The 14,304-nt window shown below is 37.4% G+C and overlaps 1 protein-coding gene across 1 annotated transcript; it reads right to left on the bottom strand.

Annotated features, from left to right (window-relative positions):
* Positions 1–411: 411 nt before the first annotated feature.
* cnih2 (cornichon family AMPA receptor auxiliary protein 2) lies at positions 412–12,455 on the bottom strand. The gene is made up of 7 exons (XM_086099137.1): positions 12,041–12,455; positions 10,429–10,677; positions 8,455–8,523; positions 5,205–5,252; positions 4,115–4,227; positions 3,897–4,040; positions 412–3,094 (listed from the first exon to the last, which is right to left on the bottom strand). Exons 2-7 carry the CDS (start codon positions 10,507–10,509, stop codon positions 3,067–3,069), a joined length of 483 nt encoding a protein of 160 aa, XP_085955263.1. The 5' UTR covers positions 10,510–10,677; positions 12,041–12,455; the 3' UTR covers positions 412–3,066.
* Positions 12,456–14,304: the final 1,849 nt, after the last annotated feature.

The following is a 14,304-nucleotide window of genomic DNA, read 5'->3' on the forward strand; positions in this document are numbered from 1 at the left end:
CAATTTTTTTTTTATATCTATTTATTCAAAACCAAAGATATTATTTTTCCCAAATAAAACTTTATTATGATTCAGTCAACATAATTTTCCAAACTAAAATCAGATATTTGCAAATGTCTTATTTGGATTAAACACAAATATAACCTGTGTGCTTTCAAGGAAGGACTACAGAAATCCGAGAATATTTACTGGTGAGAGTTGTCGATTCATTTGGTAATTGATTGCTTGTCAAATAATCAATGAGCTCTTGCACCTCAACTGTATTTAAATGAATGTGACTTTCCCTCACATCTAAATTCCTCTGATCAGTGCATCCCTGCTCTTGGCACAGTATCAGTTGTGCAAAGGCAACACAAAAATGGGCAAAATACTGACTCAGGAAAAAAAGAAAAGAAAAAAAAGTTGCACTGCTTCTTTTGAATGTATTATTTTATTAGAATACATATGAATTGCTTGTTTATGAACTGTACATCAAAGTGTAACCTGATAGATCTAAAGTTAACCACCAAACTGGTTATAGCGTACAATGGACCAAAGATGTATAAAAGACGGTTACAAATATATATGTCTGAAATAACTTAAGTAAAGACAATCAACCAAATTGTATTTCTCCAACTGCTTCTTGTGTGTTTAGTGGTGATTGTCCCGACTTATTCAAACTAATGTCATGTACCGTATCACTCATGGACACAACATTAAGTACGCCCGCACAACTACAACTCCTGAGTACATGAATCTCATTCCCCGTTGTTTAGAAACACATTAAATTATTTTTTTAAAATAAAATAAAAATCCACATTGACACCGGAAGATCCCATACTTTCTGAGATTTTTCTTTACCTCTTCCTTTCTGGAATTTTCCAAGCGACATTTTGTGTGTCAATGAACTGGTAATTTGGGGTAATTACTTTTTGAAGCAAAACTATGTAAAAGTCCGTCTTTGTCTGTTTTTACGCCAGTGACTCTCCTTTAAGTGAGTGGACATCAGCTGCCACAGGAAGTAAATCAAACTGAGTTCATTTTTTTTTAACTCTTTATAAAATTTGTATTAATCTCTAAAACTTTTTTTGCGATAAACACGCATGCTAATAAATTAACATTATTTTTTTATTTAAAGTTTTGTATTCCTTTGTTTATTTCATTATGTACTTCACTCCATTGTACTTAATGAACAATTTAATTGCACTTTAACCCGCCAAGATTTTTACATGGCAATGGCTTGACATCTGCCCGCTCTTTGTTTTTCTTCAGTTTGACTGTTTTTTTCAGTTTGTATTATGAGATTAGTATGAACAATAAAATCATGAACAACACACTGTAAGAAATATGTTCTGTAACATGTAAGCTAAATCATGAAATAAATATTCTCCAAACATGTAAATGCCAAAATGTAAATATGCAGTCATTAAGAATAAAATCAAGTTATTGTTGTCCATGGTAAAATAGCCAATGTTTATTTGTATTATTTAGAAACAATTGAATTTATTCCTGTTAGGCTTTAATCCTAGTATTGCTGTCTATAAAAAAAAACAAAAAATAAAAATAAATCCATACTTAAAATATTTCGACAGGCTGCGGTACTCATGACACGGTTTCCTAAGTAGCAACACCAGACATGTTATATCAGCACTTGTTAATTACACATGGAGCCGAATGGGGAAACTGTTTTATCAGGCCCCTGAATTTCTGCACTCCTGCTGCTGTTCGAGTCACAATGGAATCATCACTTATCTACAAACTAATGAACACATGAGAGCAAGAGCAGATGAGCAAAGGCTTGGTCATCAAGCGGCGATGACTTCATGTGTCTGATTGCGTTATCTAGATGAGTGGAATGGCTCTTTTTACACGTCCCAAATAATCATTATCGCTGAGTCTCTGTCACGCACACGCACACACAACATTGTCGTCGAACCTATTACATTGGTCGTTTTGGAGTTTTTAAATTGCTTGTCATACATGAGATGTCACTGTGCTAAAGTAGCTAGCGTCGGCGCTAACGCGTAAACTTAGCTGCAAATAAGGCGGTTTCTGCACACACAAAAAAAACAAAGAATGTTTTGTCGTTATTTTTCTTCTGCTTCTTAAGAAAATCATTGTACCAAGATTCGATTATTATTTTTTTGTTTCTCAAGAAAGTGAAAACGCAGCATGCCGCCGCTTAGCGTTTACAGTAGGTGACGATGTACAGTATTTCGCAAGCCTCGTGGTTGCTTTTCACTTCGCAAATTGTTCTTTGGCACAATGTTTTTCCATATACAATCTTTTGGCATTGAATCTGTGAGCACAAAGCTCTGTTGTGGGGGGGGGGGGGGGCTCTGGCATTTACTGGGAAGTTAATAAAGTTACAGCTAGCATACTTCAAGTTGAATAGAAACTTCAACCTTGCTGTTTCATTGTTATTTTTATAGTTGGAAAAATGACCTCGATGATCTTGGTCGCCTTTTTCTATATCTTGATTGAAAGTGGCTGTGCACGCACCGATCTGTAATATCCCTGCCTGCGTTTTCTACAGTGGTTGTTTAGTTCTTCTCTATTTTACAGTCAAATGTATCCTCAACCCAGCAGGAAAAAAACAAACAAACAGTGGTTGGATATTAGAGATGTCTATCAAAATAGGGAATACTTTCCAAGTCAAAAATTACAGACAAATTATTTTGTGTTCCAGCCCGAGTTAAATGTTTGGAGAGTCACAGTGAGTTTAAGCGACTGGATCAGTAAAGAGCAGCATGGGATTACTCCAGCCCTTCAGAGTCCTTGTTAAAGATTTGTAATGAGGCGTAAAAAAAGGCAACACAAACACCTTTTTCCATCATCAGCTTCACTTCCATCCTCCATCCTTTCCTTTTGTCCATGTGTCTCACAGCAGTCTTTGTAATAAAGCGATATGAATGGATCTTTACATTCACAATGGCACCCGGATTGGGTTTGTTTCGTTTCAGCTTCCAAAGTAGGATCGAGGGGAATCCAAGCCACTGATGGACAGTTGCAATGGACACGTAAGAGCTGACGTCGCTGTTCTTTTCCTTTCAGATGCTCTTCTGTCTCCCTCGGCATGAGAATCTCTTAGAAGCTCACCAGGGCATAGACCATGCTTGGTCAATGAATAGATCATGACAAAGATCAACAAACACAAGGTAAGGGTTAATATACTTTTTGTTGCAAGTCTTACGACATTGTAAGTAAATCTAAGGCTGCATTTACAAGTCAAGGCCATTGGTGGCCATTGGTTACTATCCAGGTCTCGTAGCCATTAAAAACAAACCAGGTTTAGATGTTTACATTTATTTTTGTTGTACGTGAACCTGTCTTTGATTTCCAATGGCCCTACCACGTATGGATACTGGGGCTGGGATGTCTAAAAATCGGAGGTTTCAAATTTGATCCAGAAAGTAAAAATCCTGCCACAGGTGCTTCATTCAACTCGGATCTAAGGATATCTGGTAAACGGGATCTCATTTACCTGCCGGTTGACTAGAAGCACCAGTGGGCGGCTAAAGTCAAATTGTGGCAGTGTTTTTACTTTCTGGACCTGGATTTGGCACCTTTGCCCAAAAAAAAAAAAAAAAAAAAAGTTTCACTCTATTTTTCTTCTCATTCACGCCTATGGAAAAATTTACTTTGCATGTATTTTTTTGGAATGTGGGAGGAAGCCAAAGAAAACCAATGCAAGCACAGGGAGAATACGCAAACTCCACCCAATAAGACCTCAACTGAGATTTGAACCCTGAACCACCGAACTGCGACCCAGATATACTAACCACTATAACACAAAAAACAAAACAATTAACGGTTTAAAAAAATAAGTTATATATAAATAATAAAACCGAACTGGATATTAACACCTGTATAAATACAGCCTTAGAGCCTGGCAAGGGTTATCAAGTTCAACGTACCTGTAGAGATAATAGAAGAAAGAGACCAGATAAAAGCCCAGCTTGCACCACGACTCCTTCTGACAGTAATTGAGAATGTCAGCGTTCATCACACTCACAGGATCGTACATGACCTCTGACCCATCGGCTGGTCGATGGAAAAACCTGAGAAGAATATTTCTCCTTTTAACTGTCGCCTGTGGATCAGAAGCACTTTTAAGACACGCTGCAAGTCGTACCTCCACAGATGGTAGAAGAGAAGCGGGATATTTAAGCCAAGTGTGACCCACTCTTCAGCACACATGAACATTAGGCAAAAGAGTCCATGGATAGAATACTCCGGTACCACCAACTAAAAACAGCACATAAAGGGAGATTTCTAGTTTCTAGAATTTTCTATATGTGTTATAAGCGAGATGTAATAATTTAGAGTTGAGTTTATTTAGCACCTATGAACTGCTCAACATAAAAGCGGCTAAAAATGACATACATACATTTGAGCATATTTTGGTTTCTCTATTATTCTACGAGATTGAAATTATCAGAAAAATCGTATTCATTCATTATTATTTTATCTTATTTTACTTACACTATACGCAATAACGCTATTTATATTATATATCATATCATTGTATCCTACATGTACATGTTCTTATGATTTTGGTAATTTGCCCCTCTTAACTCATTCACTGCCATTGACGGCTATAGACGTCAAAAATTCATTTGAACTTTTTCTATTAGTTTAACATTTTTCCCCCTTTTGTTAACAAGAGTGTGAAAAACTAGAATTTTTTTATTGTACATTTAGAACAGATATAAAATTTTTGATTAATCATGAGTTAACTAGTGAAGTCAAGCGATTAATTACAATTAAAAATTGTAATCGCCTGACGCCCCTAATTTTTACTAATCTTTTTTCTTTTTTTAAATCGCAAGGCAATTACATTTTTTAATTATAATTAATCACATGACTTCAATAATTAACCCACGATTAATTACAAATTTTAAATCTGTTCTAAATGAATACAAAAAAATAGATTTTCATACTCTTTTTAAAAAAAGTGGAAAAAGTGTCAAACTAACAGAAATAGTTCAAATGAATTTTTGACATCTATATGCACAAACAATGTTTTGTCTGTAAAATGTGTGAGAAAAATCCCTATATGATCATGTAAGAGTTATGAATGTGTGGGTGTTGAGTGAAGCAGTGAAGGTGGCTCCACGTGAAATGGAGAGTGCGTCATGGCGCTCCCAACAGAGGGGGAGACAAATGAAGCCCCCCTGGTGTCGTTATCGAGCTGTGGCAGGTGAAAAGCCGACATTACTCACTCTGCGAAGAAGGTTGCAGATTCGCTCGATATTGAGAATCCTTTCCCTCTGTGGATCGGGCACAAGGAAAAAGACAGTCTTTTATTCTTCCACATCCATTTCTTAATTTCAATGCTTAATATGGTGGCTCTTTTTAGTCTGAAAGACATTTAAAAAAAAAAAAAAACTTTCATAGTGAATTAAAGCAGTTTCTCAAAACTACTGCAGTTTAAAAAAATAATAATAATTATTATTTTTTTTAAGCTTATGATTGTAGCCTCAATTATGCAGTATGACAAATAATAATAATGATAATAATAAACTTGGCTCAGTATGTTTCTATAATCAGGATGGGTGAAGATAAAAAATAAATGTAGGTTTATTTAGATGTTCTCCTATAATCTTGTTTTGACATTCAGTATTAAGACATCTATTTCAACTCCAATGATATCAACCAGAGCCCCTCGTGGAAGATGAATTCAAATTCCCCAGATTGCCTCAAAGTGGACTTTGCCCTGGTTCTGGTTTCAAAACCTCACACTCACTATCCTTCCGGACTTGGTTTGCCTTATGTATGTATGTCATGTCCTGTATGTTGTTGCACATTTGCACTTCATCCCCTTTTAACGTATTTAAACATAAACACTTTTTTGTTTGCGCCCCTTTCAGGTGCATATAACATAAGGTTTACTAAATCAGTGGCTGTTCTTTATAAAGTAAAAGAGAGGCCTTCATATATTGTACTCTTCTCTTGTGTTACCTCACATGTCATATTGTGTTGAAGTTTTGAAAAATGTGTATATAAAACAAAAAATAGACCCAATTATTAAATTACAGGGGGAAAGCGATTATGATGAAGATGGGCTGCAGATGATCAACTAAATTATTTATACGATCTGGTATTTTAAAATGTATGGTCATCGTGTATTCGAAAAAACACTGGAAATGCTTTAATTAGAAGAAAACTATCATTAAAAGGATTTGTTTATTTTTGAAACATGTAAAGTGAGGAGTCTGAGGACAACATAAAATACAGATGTGTTTCAGTTTTGGGTGTAAAACTTATACAATGGACTTTTCTTTTGTATTTGCTGTTCTCTCTCTCTCTCTCTCTCTCTCTCTCTCTCTCTCTCTCTCTCTCTCTCTCTCTCTCTCTCTCTCTCTCTCTCTCTCTCTCTCTCTGTCTCTGTCTCTGTCTCTGTCTCTGTCTCTGTCTCTGTCTCTGTCTCTGTCTCTGTCTCTGTCTCTGTCTCTGTCTCTGTCTCTGCTCTGTACAGCTCATAAACATATATCGGTTGTGTTACAAGTTTGTCTGGATGTGGACCCAAATGCAGGGTCTGTGATCTCATTTTTTATTTTTGCAAGAACAAAAAGGCAAACAAAGTACTTGGGTTATTAAAACAAATAAAATAAACAAATGTCCATAATAACATGAGTTTAAATGACCAAAACTAACTCAAAAGAAAAGGACTTGACGAGACTCGGAAAGGATTGAGATTGAGGCCTAACAAAGAAACACCTGACAAGGACAAGAACTGAATACAAACGAACTGACGGGACAACGAAGGACACCTGGACAAGTCACACGTGGCTGAAGGAGCTGATTGGATGACACCTGGGGCCAGTGACAAGCACAGGTGGACACAACAAAACTTAACGAGACACACAGGATACAAGTAAAATGATGGTAAACTAAAACCAAATCAACAAAACACAGATTATTACTTTGATTTAAACTTTTACAATTACTAAACATTCAGTTTTTTCCACGTCAAATTTTTCTTTAATAATTATTGATGTGTGTTCTTGACCTTCCATCTTTTTTTGTGCTGCAACGTATGACATTCCACCCTTGTTAAAGTGACATTTTTCATTTTCTGGACATTTTAATTAGTCCGGATAAAGATAATGCTCGGAAAATACATTTCCATTCTGTATAAGTGTGTGTGTGCGTATATGCGTGTGGCTGGCACGCCTCCACACTCCCACAGCCTGATTTCACAGTTTCCTCTCCCACTCCTCATCACTCTCACTTTGCAGCCTCACATTGTTGCTGGAACATTCGCTAAGAATCTCACAGCTGATGCCAACTTGCAAAGTGTATAATAGCAGTCAGCGCTGTTTTACGTTGTCAACAGAAGTGTATACCTTTTCATTCATTTATTCATCAGTTCTCTACTCTTATTGAATGAGATGAAACTTTGTGCAATGTCTGAACTTGTGATCCCAATGTGTAAATAGTGGCCTCATTTGCATCAGGTCTAGACTATAAATGTATTGCGCAAAATGAGATAATGTCATTTTGGAAAATTAACTCATTCACTGCCATACATTTATTTAAAAAAAAGAATACACAGGGGCGACAGGCAATATTTTTTTTAATTGTAATTAATCGCATGACTTCACTAGTTAACTCAAGATTAATCACAAATTTTATATCTGTTCTAAATGTACAATTAAAAAAATTATAGGTTTTCATACTCTTGTTAACAAACGTGGAGAAAATGTTAAACTAATAGAAATAGTTCAAATGAATTTTTGACGTTTATAGCCGTCAATGGCAGTGAATGAATAAAAAAAAAGAAAAAAGATTATTAAAAATTCAGGACGTCAGGCAATTAATTTTTTTAATTGTAATTAATCGCATGACTTTACTAGTTAACTCACGATTAATCACAAATTTTATATCTATTCTAAATGTACAATAAAAAAAATTCTAGGTTTTCATACTCTTGTTAACAAACGTGGAGAAAATGTTAAACTAATAGAAATAGTTCAAATTAATTTTTGACGTTTATAGCCGTCAATGGCAGTGAATGAATAAAAAAAAGAAAAAAGATTATTAAAAATTCAGGACGTCAGGCAATAATTTTTTTTAATTGTAATTAATCGCATGACTTTACGAGTTAACTCACGATTAATCACAAATTTTATATTTGTTCTAAATGTACAATTAAAAAAATTCTAGGTTATTATACTCAATTGTTAACAAAAGTGGAACTAATGTTAAACTAATAGAAATACTTAAAATGAATTTTTGACATTTATAGCCGTCAATGGCAGTGAATGAGTTCATAAAACAATGAGCGTCCTGAGGAAAAAAAAGCTAAATTTTCTTCATTGTGATAAATCCGATTTTCTCTGATGACTAATAGGAACTCTGATGTGAAAAAAAATCCTCCATCCATCAGAAGAACAAGAATGCCTGAATGTTTTTGACACTTCAAGGTCGATTGTTCTGCTTGCACATGCAACCCAAGGCGTCTCTTACCGCTCTGGTAGGATTGCTCTGGTCAATGGGGTTTTTGAAGTCTGTGCGTAGCTCATCAAACGCAATAATCTGTGAAAGACAGCACACGTGAACTTGTTTACATTCACACGCCTTAGAATGTTCTATTGAAGACATAGTTTGTGTTTATGACCTCTACATAATGACAGTTTATGAACAATAACAAATAACTAAAAAAAACAATAATGCAGGGCAAAATGCAAATTTTAATGTCTCTACTGAATGTTTATTTATAATAAAAAATTTGATGCTACAACTAAAAAATTTGCCACATAATGTTTTTCCTGATATTTCTGCAAAAATGAATATTATAATAATAAAAAAATAAAAATATATACACACATGCAACCAAATGCATCTTTGGTTGGAATTTTATAACAAAATTTACAGCAAACATGCAAAGTGAACGTTTCCGTGACTCTCTCATTCCTTTCCCACGTTTGTAAACAGATACAGTTTCCATAGCAACAGCCAGGCAAACCCCTCAGTGGGTGCCATGGTTACTAACGTAAGTGAACAAACGATCTGATTGGCCGACAGCTGAATTCAATTGGGATATTCTAGCAGTGCTTTGAGGCTCGCTGGGGGAATGATGATGATGATGGTGGTGGGTGGTTCGAGATCATCGTTTCAATCACATGGTTGAACGGCAAGCTCGACATCCGCTGCCTTTTCCCCTCCGCCCCCTTTCTTTCTCACACAGACACGGCGACTGACTAATACGTAGTCACTATAATCGCACCGTTCAGTCACTCGCTACGTTCGTCATTTGCAGTCTTAGATTTCTGTCACGTATTTTGAAGGCCATATTATGTTGTCCTGGCGATTGTTGTGGAGCGTATCCCAGCGGAAGTCTCTGGTGACATCTGTGCAAATTTGACAGAAAAAAACTGCGACCGATTCGTACCAGGTAGTCGGGCAACATGAGTGCTTTGCGCCGCCTCCCTGAATCCATTACGTGCAGTTTGCTGTGGTGTTGAACACCTTGTTTGAGGAACAGGCTTATTGTGGATTTGTCAACATACATGGATGGAGCCATGGAAAGGGGGGGGGGGGGGGGGGGGGGGAAGCTGTTCCCTTAGCTTAAGCATAACCATATCAAATATTCTGGGAAAGGGAAGTCAACCCAAAATAATTCTTTACACAAATAAGTTCTATGCAGCTGCACTCATCTCAACACGTCATTCTGATTAATATTGTGTTTGTGGAATATGAATTAAGCAGCAAAATGCACCCATTTTTATCCATTTAAGATTACATTACGTTTGCTCAGGGCTCAGGTAATGACCAATCACACACTCAGCTTTGCCAACGTTACATGACCGAGCTCATAAAACAGGTGAGCCGCCATTGGTTGTTACCTGAGCAACTGTGATGCAAATTTTCAGTCGAGAGCATGACGCAAAATGGCCGCCCTCACACTTTTTGGGTTAACTTCCCCTTGAATGTTAGCAATATTGTTTGCTTTTGTATTTTTGTAGCTTTTCCAGCTCATGTCTGCAAGGCGTCTGCCGCGTTTGTGGGGCGTTTCAAAGCGAAATGAATCACTCCTGGAGAGAGTGACGCGGTGGGGTTGCACACGTACACAATTCAGTGCTTCAGAGACTCCCAATTGAGTCATTATATCCTCTTGTTCCGCTGTTTGCCATGCACAAGAACAATGTGCCACATGATGCTGTCCACGGGCCATTTAAAAAGAAGCACCTGACAGTGACATACGCATGCAATTACTTTCCAAAGGAGCTTGTCTTCAGCTACAAAGTGACATCATTACCTACATTTATCCCAGCTGTGACATACACATGTGCACCCGATCACTTCTGGAGGTGCCTCGGCCGCTGTGTTGCGGTTGTACAACTACGTGTGGGCGGAATGCGTTTTGTCTCACTTGTGCAAAGCTCACGGGGTTTGCTGTCCGACCCCCGCGCGAATCCACTTTTTAAGCGCTGTTCTCACCTGCCAGATGACAAAGAAGATGAGGGCGGCGCACAGCACCAAGGTGAGCATGTAGCAGAAGGCCGCAAAGGTGAACGCCATGGCGGTGCCAGCCAGCCTGGCGACGAGACGGGTTCGAGAGAGATAAAGGGAAGCTCCCTTTGTCTCTCTCTGTCTGTGGCTTCCTGCAGCCTTCTTCTCTCCGGGGAGATTTGCCTTTCTCGGTTTTGAGCCTCTCAGGTGCAACTCTGGATCAAGCACTCATTTCAGCTGCAATTAAGAATAAGTTCTAGTTTCAGTGTCATGCAGTTTAGAAATGTGTCCAAACTGCGGCCCGGGGGCCAATTGCGGTCCGCGGCAAATACTAAAAAGGACATTTGCTACTAAAAAAATGTGTTTGTCATTACAATTAAACAAGTAACAACATATCTCTTTATAACACAATGGTGAATCTTTTTTTACAAGCAATAATGTATTCCTCTACTTTCAAGAACAGAATTGTGAGCATATCACACTAATGATGTAACAATATCCAAACATCACGCTACGATATTATCACGATATGAAGCTCATGGTGTGATAACTATGACGATATTGTGGGAAGGTTGGCGATTATAAAAAAAGGTTACAATATTGCAAACAAATGAGTTCATACTAAAAAAAAAAAACAACAACACAAGATTGTACTTTTCCACATAACAGCAATGCATATAAACAACCCACAATCTAATAAGACTTAATATTGACTTTCATCTGACCATTAGCGGACATTTTAAACATAGAAAGGCCAAAACATGCCTTGTGAAAATTCAACTGCACTAAACAAACTAGCCATCAGAGGGTGTTAGAACTGCACAAATGGAAATCAATCTGACTTTTTTAACAGATGTGCTAATCCCTTACATCCCTAACTGTTCTTTAAATGGTCAGTTTATGACGTTCCTGTATTGATCCTGTTTTGGTTCTGAATATAGGGATGGGATTTAGCTGTTGTGTTCAGTACAGGGGCAGATATTTTGTAGTGGGTTACAGGGTCTCTGAACACCCCCAAATTTGGTAAAATCCTAAAGTATTTGTCTTATAGATAGCTGTTCGTGTTGCGGTTTTTCAAAAACACTGCAATATATACACAATATACAATAGCTTGCTTGACTGATTTGAGTGTGATAAATTAAAGTAAACAAAAAAAAGATAAAAATGGCCCTTGCATCCTTCAATTTTTCTGTATGTGGCCCTCGGAAGGAAAAGTTTGGACATGAAAATGCATCACATACTTTATATTCCCACTGACCAACAAATGACAGCAGAAATATTTTTGAGAATTATTGTCAAAGATGCTTAAGCATTTTTCTTTTATGGCTTTCAGTCCAATTGTTGCTTATTAGTAAAAAAAAAAAAAACACGAGTGAAGTGTCTGCCCAACTGTTGCCTTGTTACACAAGCAGTCTCTTGATGTCTTCCTTAAGTTTAAAGCGCGAAGTGTCCACGAGTGGATCATTGCAAGGCTTATAGAAAATACGAGTTTGAGGCTGGAATGATTAGAACCATATATCTAAGTCAATCATATACAGTAGAAGACAGGTAGCGTGGAGTAATATTGTGGACCGACGTAAGAGTATTGAGCGGCGAGTACCTGCTTATGGCTGATGACGTATCTGCCACAGAACAGAACATTCCACTCGGTCCGCGTCTTGGTCAATTTGGGTCGACAGCATGTCACAACTCTCTCCTCTCATCCCTAAACCATCTCCACTCATCAACATTTAAAAGAGGCTTGGCCGTCTGGGTTAAATTCTTAAGAAAAACATGTCAACAAAGGAAGCATCTGCGCTCATTTAGGACTTCAAAAATACAATTTTCCACATCAGTCTTTTGTTCTCCCTGTCCTCTCTCTCTTAAAAAAAAAAAAAATCTATGATAGGGAAAAAAAAAAGCAGAGCGTGTTTCTTTATTTTCTGACTCTTCTGCCCGTCTGCTTCCTTTGACTGGGAGAGATGTATTTCTATTATGCTCAATATTGGAAGGAGCAGCCAATCGCGTCACCCGGTTTTCCCTCCTGCTCTCTCTCTCTCTCTCTTTCTCTCTCTCTCTCTCTCTCTCTCTCTCTCTCTCTCTCTCTCTCTCTCTCTCTCTCTCTCTCTCTCTCTCTCTCTCTCTCTCTCTCTCTCTCTCTCTCTCTCTCTCTCTCTCATTTATACATTTCCATAATCGCCTGGTCCCCAGAGGCTGATGAGGGGGCAGGGCAACCAGAAAATGTTTTTTTTCCCTTTTGTCTGCAACTCTATTGTACCCCATTCACCAATTATTTCAATTCGGCCGTTTTGCTTCAGTCTGCAATCGTTCTGCACAGAGATTCACCTGTAATTCTCCTTATTTCCAAACCTCACATTCCAAAAAGTGTCATAGATGAATGGTGCGGTCATTAAAGGTCCATCTCAGCTTCGTTACAATTTGTCTCGTTTTAAGCGTTTCCCTGTTGTGATGTGAAAGATGGAAATGATTGAAGACTAGAAAAAAGGCCAGCAATCATTGTATGGAATAACATTGCACGGCCGACCAGCTGTAGGCACTTATTGGTGCGCCCGACCTCAAAGGGGAAGTGCCTGATTTCATATCACTCTGCATCTTAAGTGTTTTTACTCAGTTCAAAGTGAAAGGACCCAAAATACACTTCCTGTATGTCCCAAATATTAAATGTCAAGTGTCAAAAGTGCAAAAGCAGAACTCATTGCCAAGGCATATAAAAAGACTGTATAGTAGCCTATTTTTGCCATACATTGTGTTTAATACAATTTCATGTAGTTCTACATCTGCACCACGAAACCCAGTATTTATGGAGGAGACGAATCTGAATTCAACAGTGCTGCAAATTCTAAAAAGGGGAGAACATACAAATTCCACACAGTCTGTCTGAGATTTTAACCCACAATCTCAGATTATTCAGACTATTCTCATGATGCCCATTATTTTCTACTTCATCACCTTTGACCTCCCTAAGAAAACTCTAAGGAAGTTACTCGTGACCTTTATGAGGACAAGCAGTATAGAAAATGGATGCACGGATGGAAACAAGAGTCTCAAATCTGTGAATTACAGCCACTTAGCTTGGCTTCTTGACAGGATGGAACTATTGTCGAGCTATATCAAAAGGCTGTTCGGTGACGCCGCAGCAACCAATCACTCTTCTGTAATTGACCAGTGGTCAGGCTGACAAAGGGCCATTACTTTATTTACTCCGCGTATTCCTATAACTCTCAGGAGTAATAGCTATGATTAGCGACTCCCCTCCTGCCCTACACAAATACTTTGCCGTTAAGAATAAAACATGATACTACTCATTAATCATAAAGAACAACTTTCCAGAATGAACAGATTTTTCATCTGGTTTCCAGGAGTTTGTGCTTTTTGATTTCATTTGAAGAAATCATTTGATTGAATTGACAGCAAGGTGGCGCAATGGTTAAAACGCCTGCTGTTTTCAGTCTTGACTGCAGGCCTCCCTGTTGTACTCCCACATCCCAAAAACATGCATGTTACGTATATGTCTGTCTATATTTGCCCTGTGAAAATAGCCTATATTATTTTTAATTGTATTTTAAATTTTTAATTAATTTTTAATTGTATTTTTCATTTTTAATTTTTTTTTAATTGTATTTTTTATTTTATTTATTTTTTTATCTGAAGATTTTGGCAGTTGATGCTTTGAAGAACAGAATACAGCAAAATATATGTTTAAATGGCTCTAGTCTGCCCTCTAGCGGTAGAAACAGGGTGTTGGTAACTAATATAGAAAATGTAAACTTGGTGTAGGGCTGGGGCACTATGATTCTAATGAATAATTGTGTTTCTTTGAAATGTGGACAATAAAGATCATTTATCCACCTAAATTATGACAAA

The sequence above is a fragment of the Leptonotus elevatus genome, chromosome 16 (assembly GCF_054856555.1).
Source record: "Leptonotus elevatus isolate MCC_2025b chromosome 16, RoL_Lele_1.0, whole genome shotgun sequence".
In the NCBI taxonomy this organism is placed as follows: Eukaryota; Metazoa; Chordata; class Actinopteri; order Syngnathiformes; family Syngnathidae; genus Leptonotus; species Leptonotus elevatus.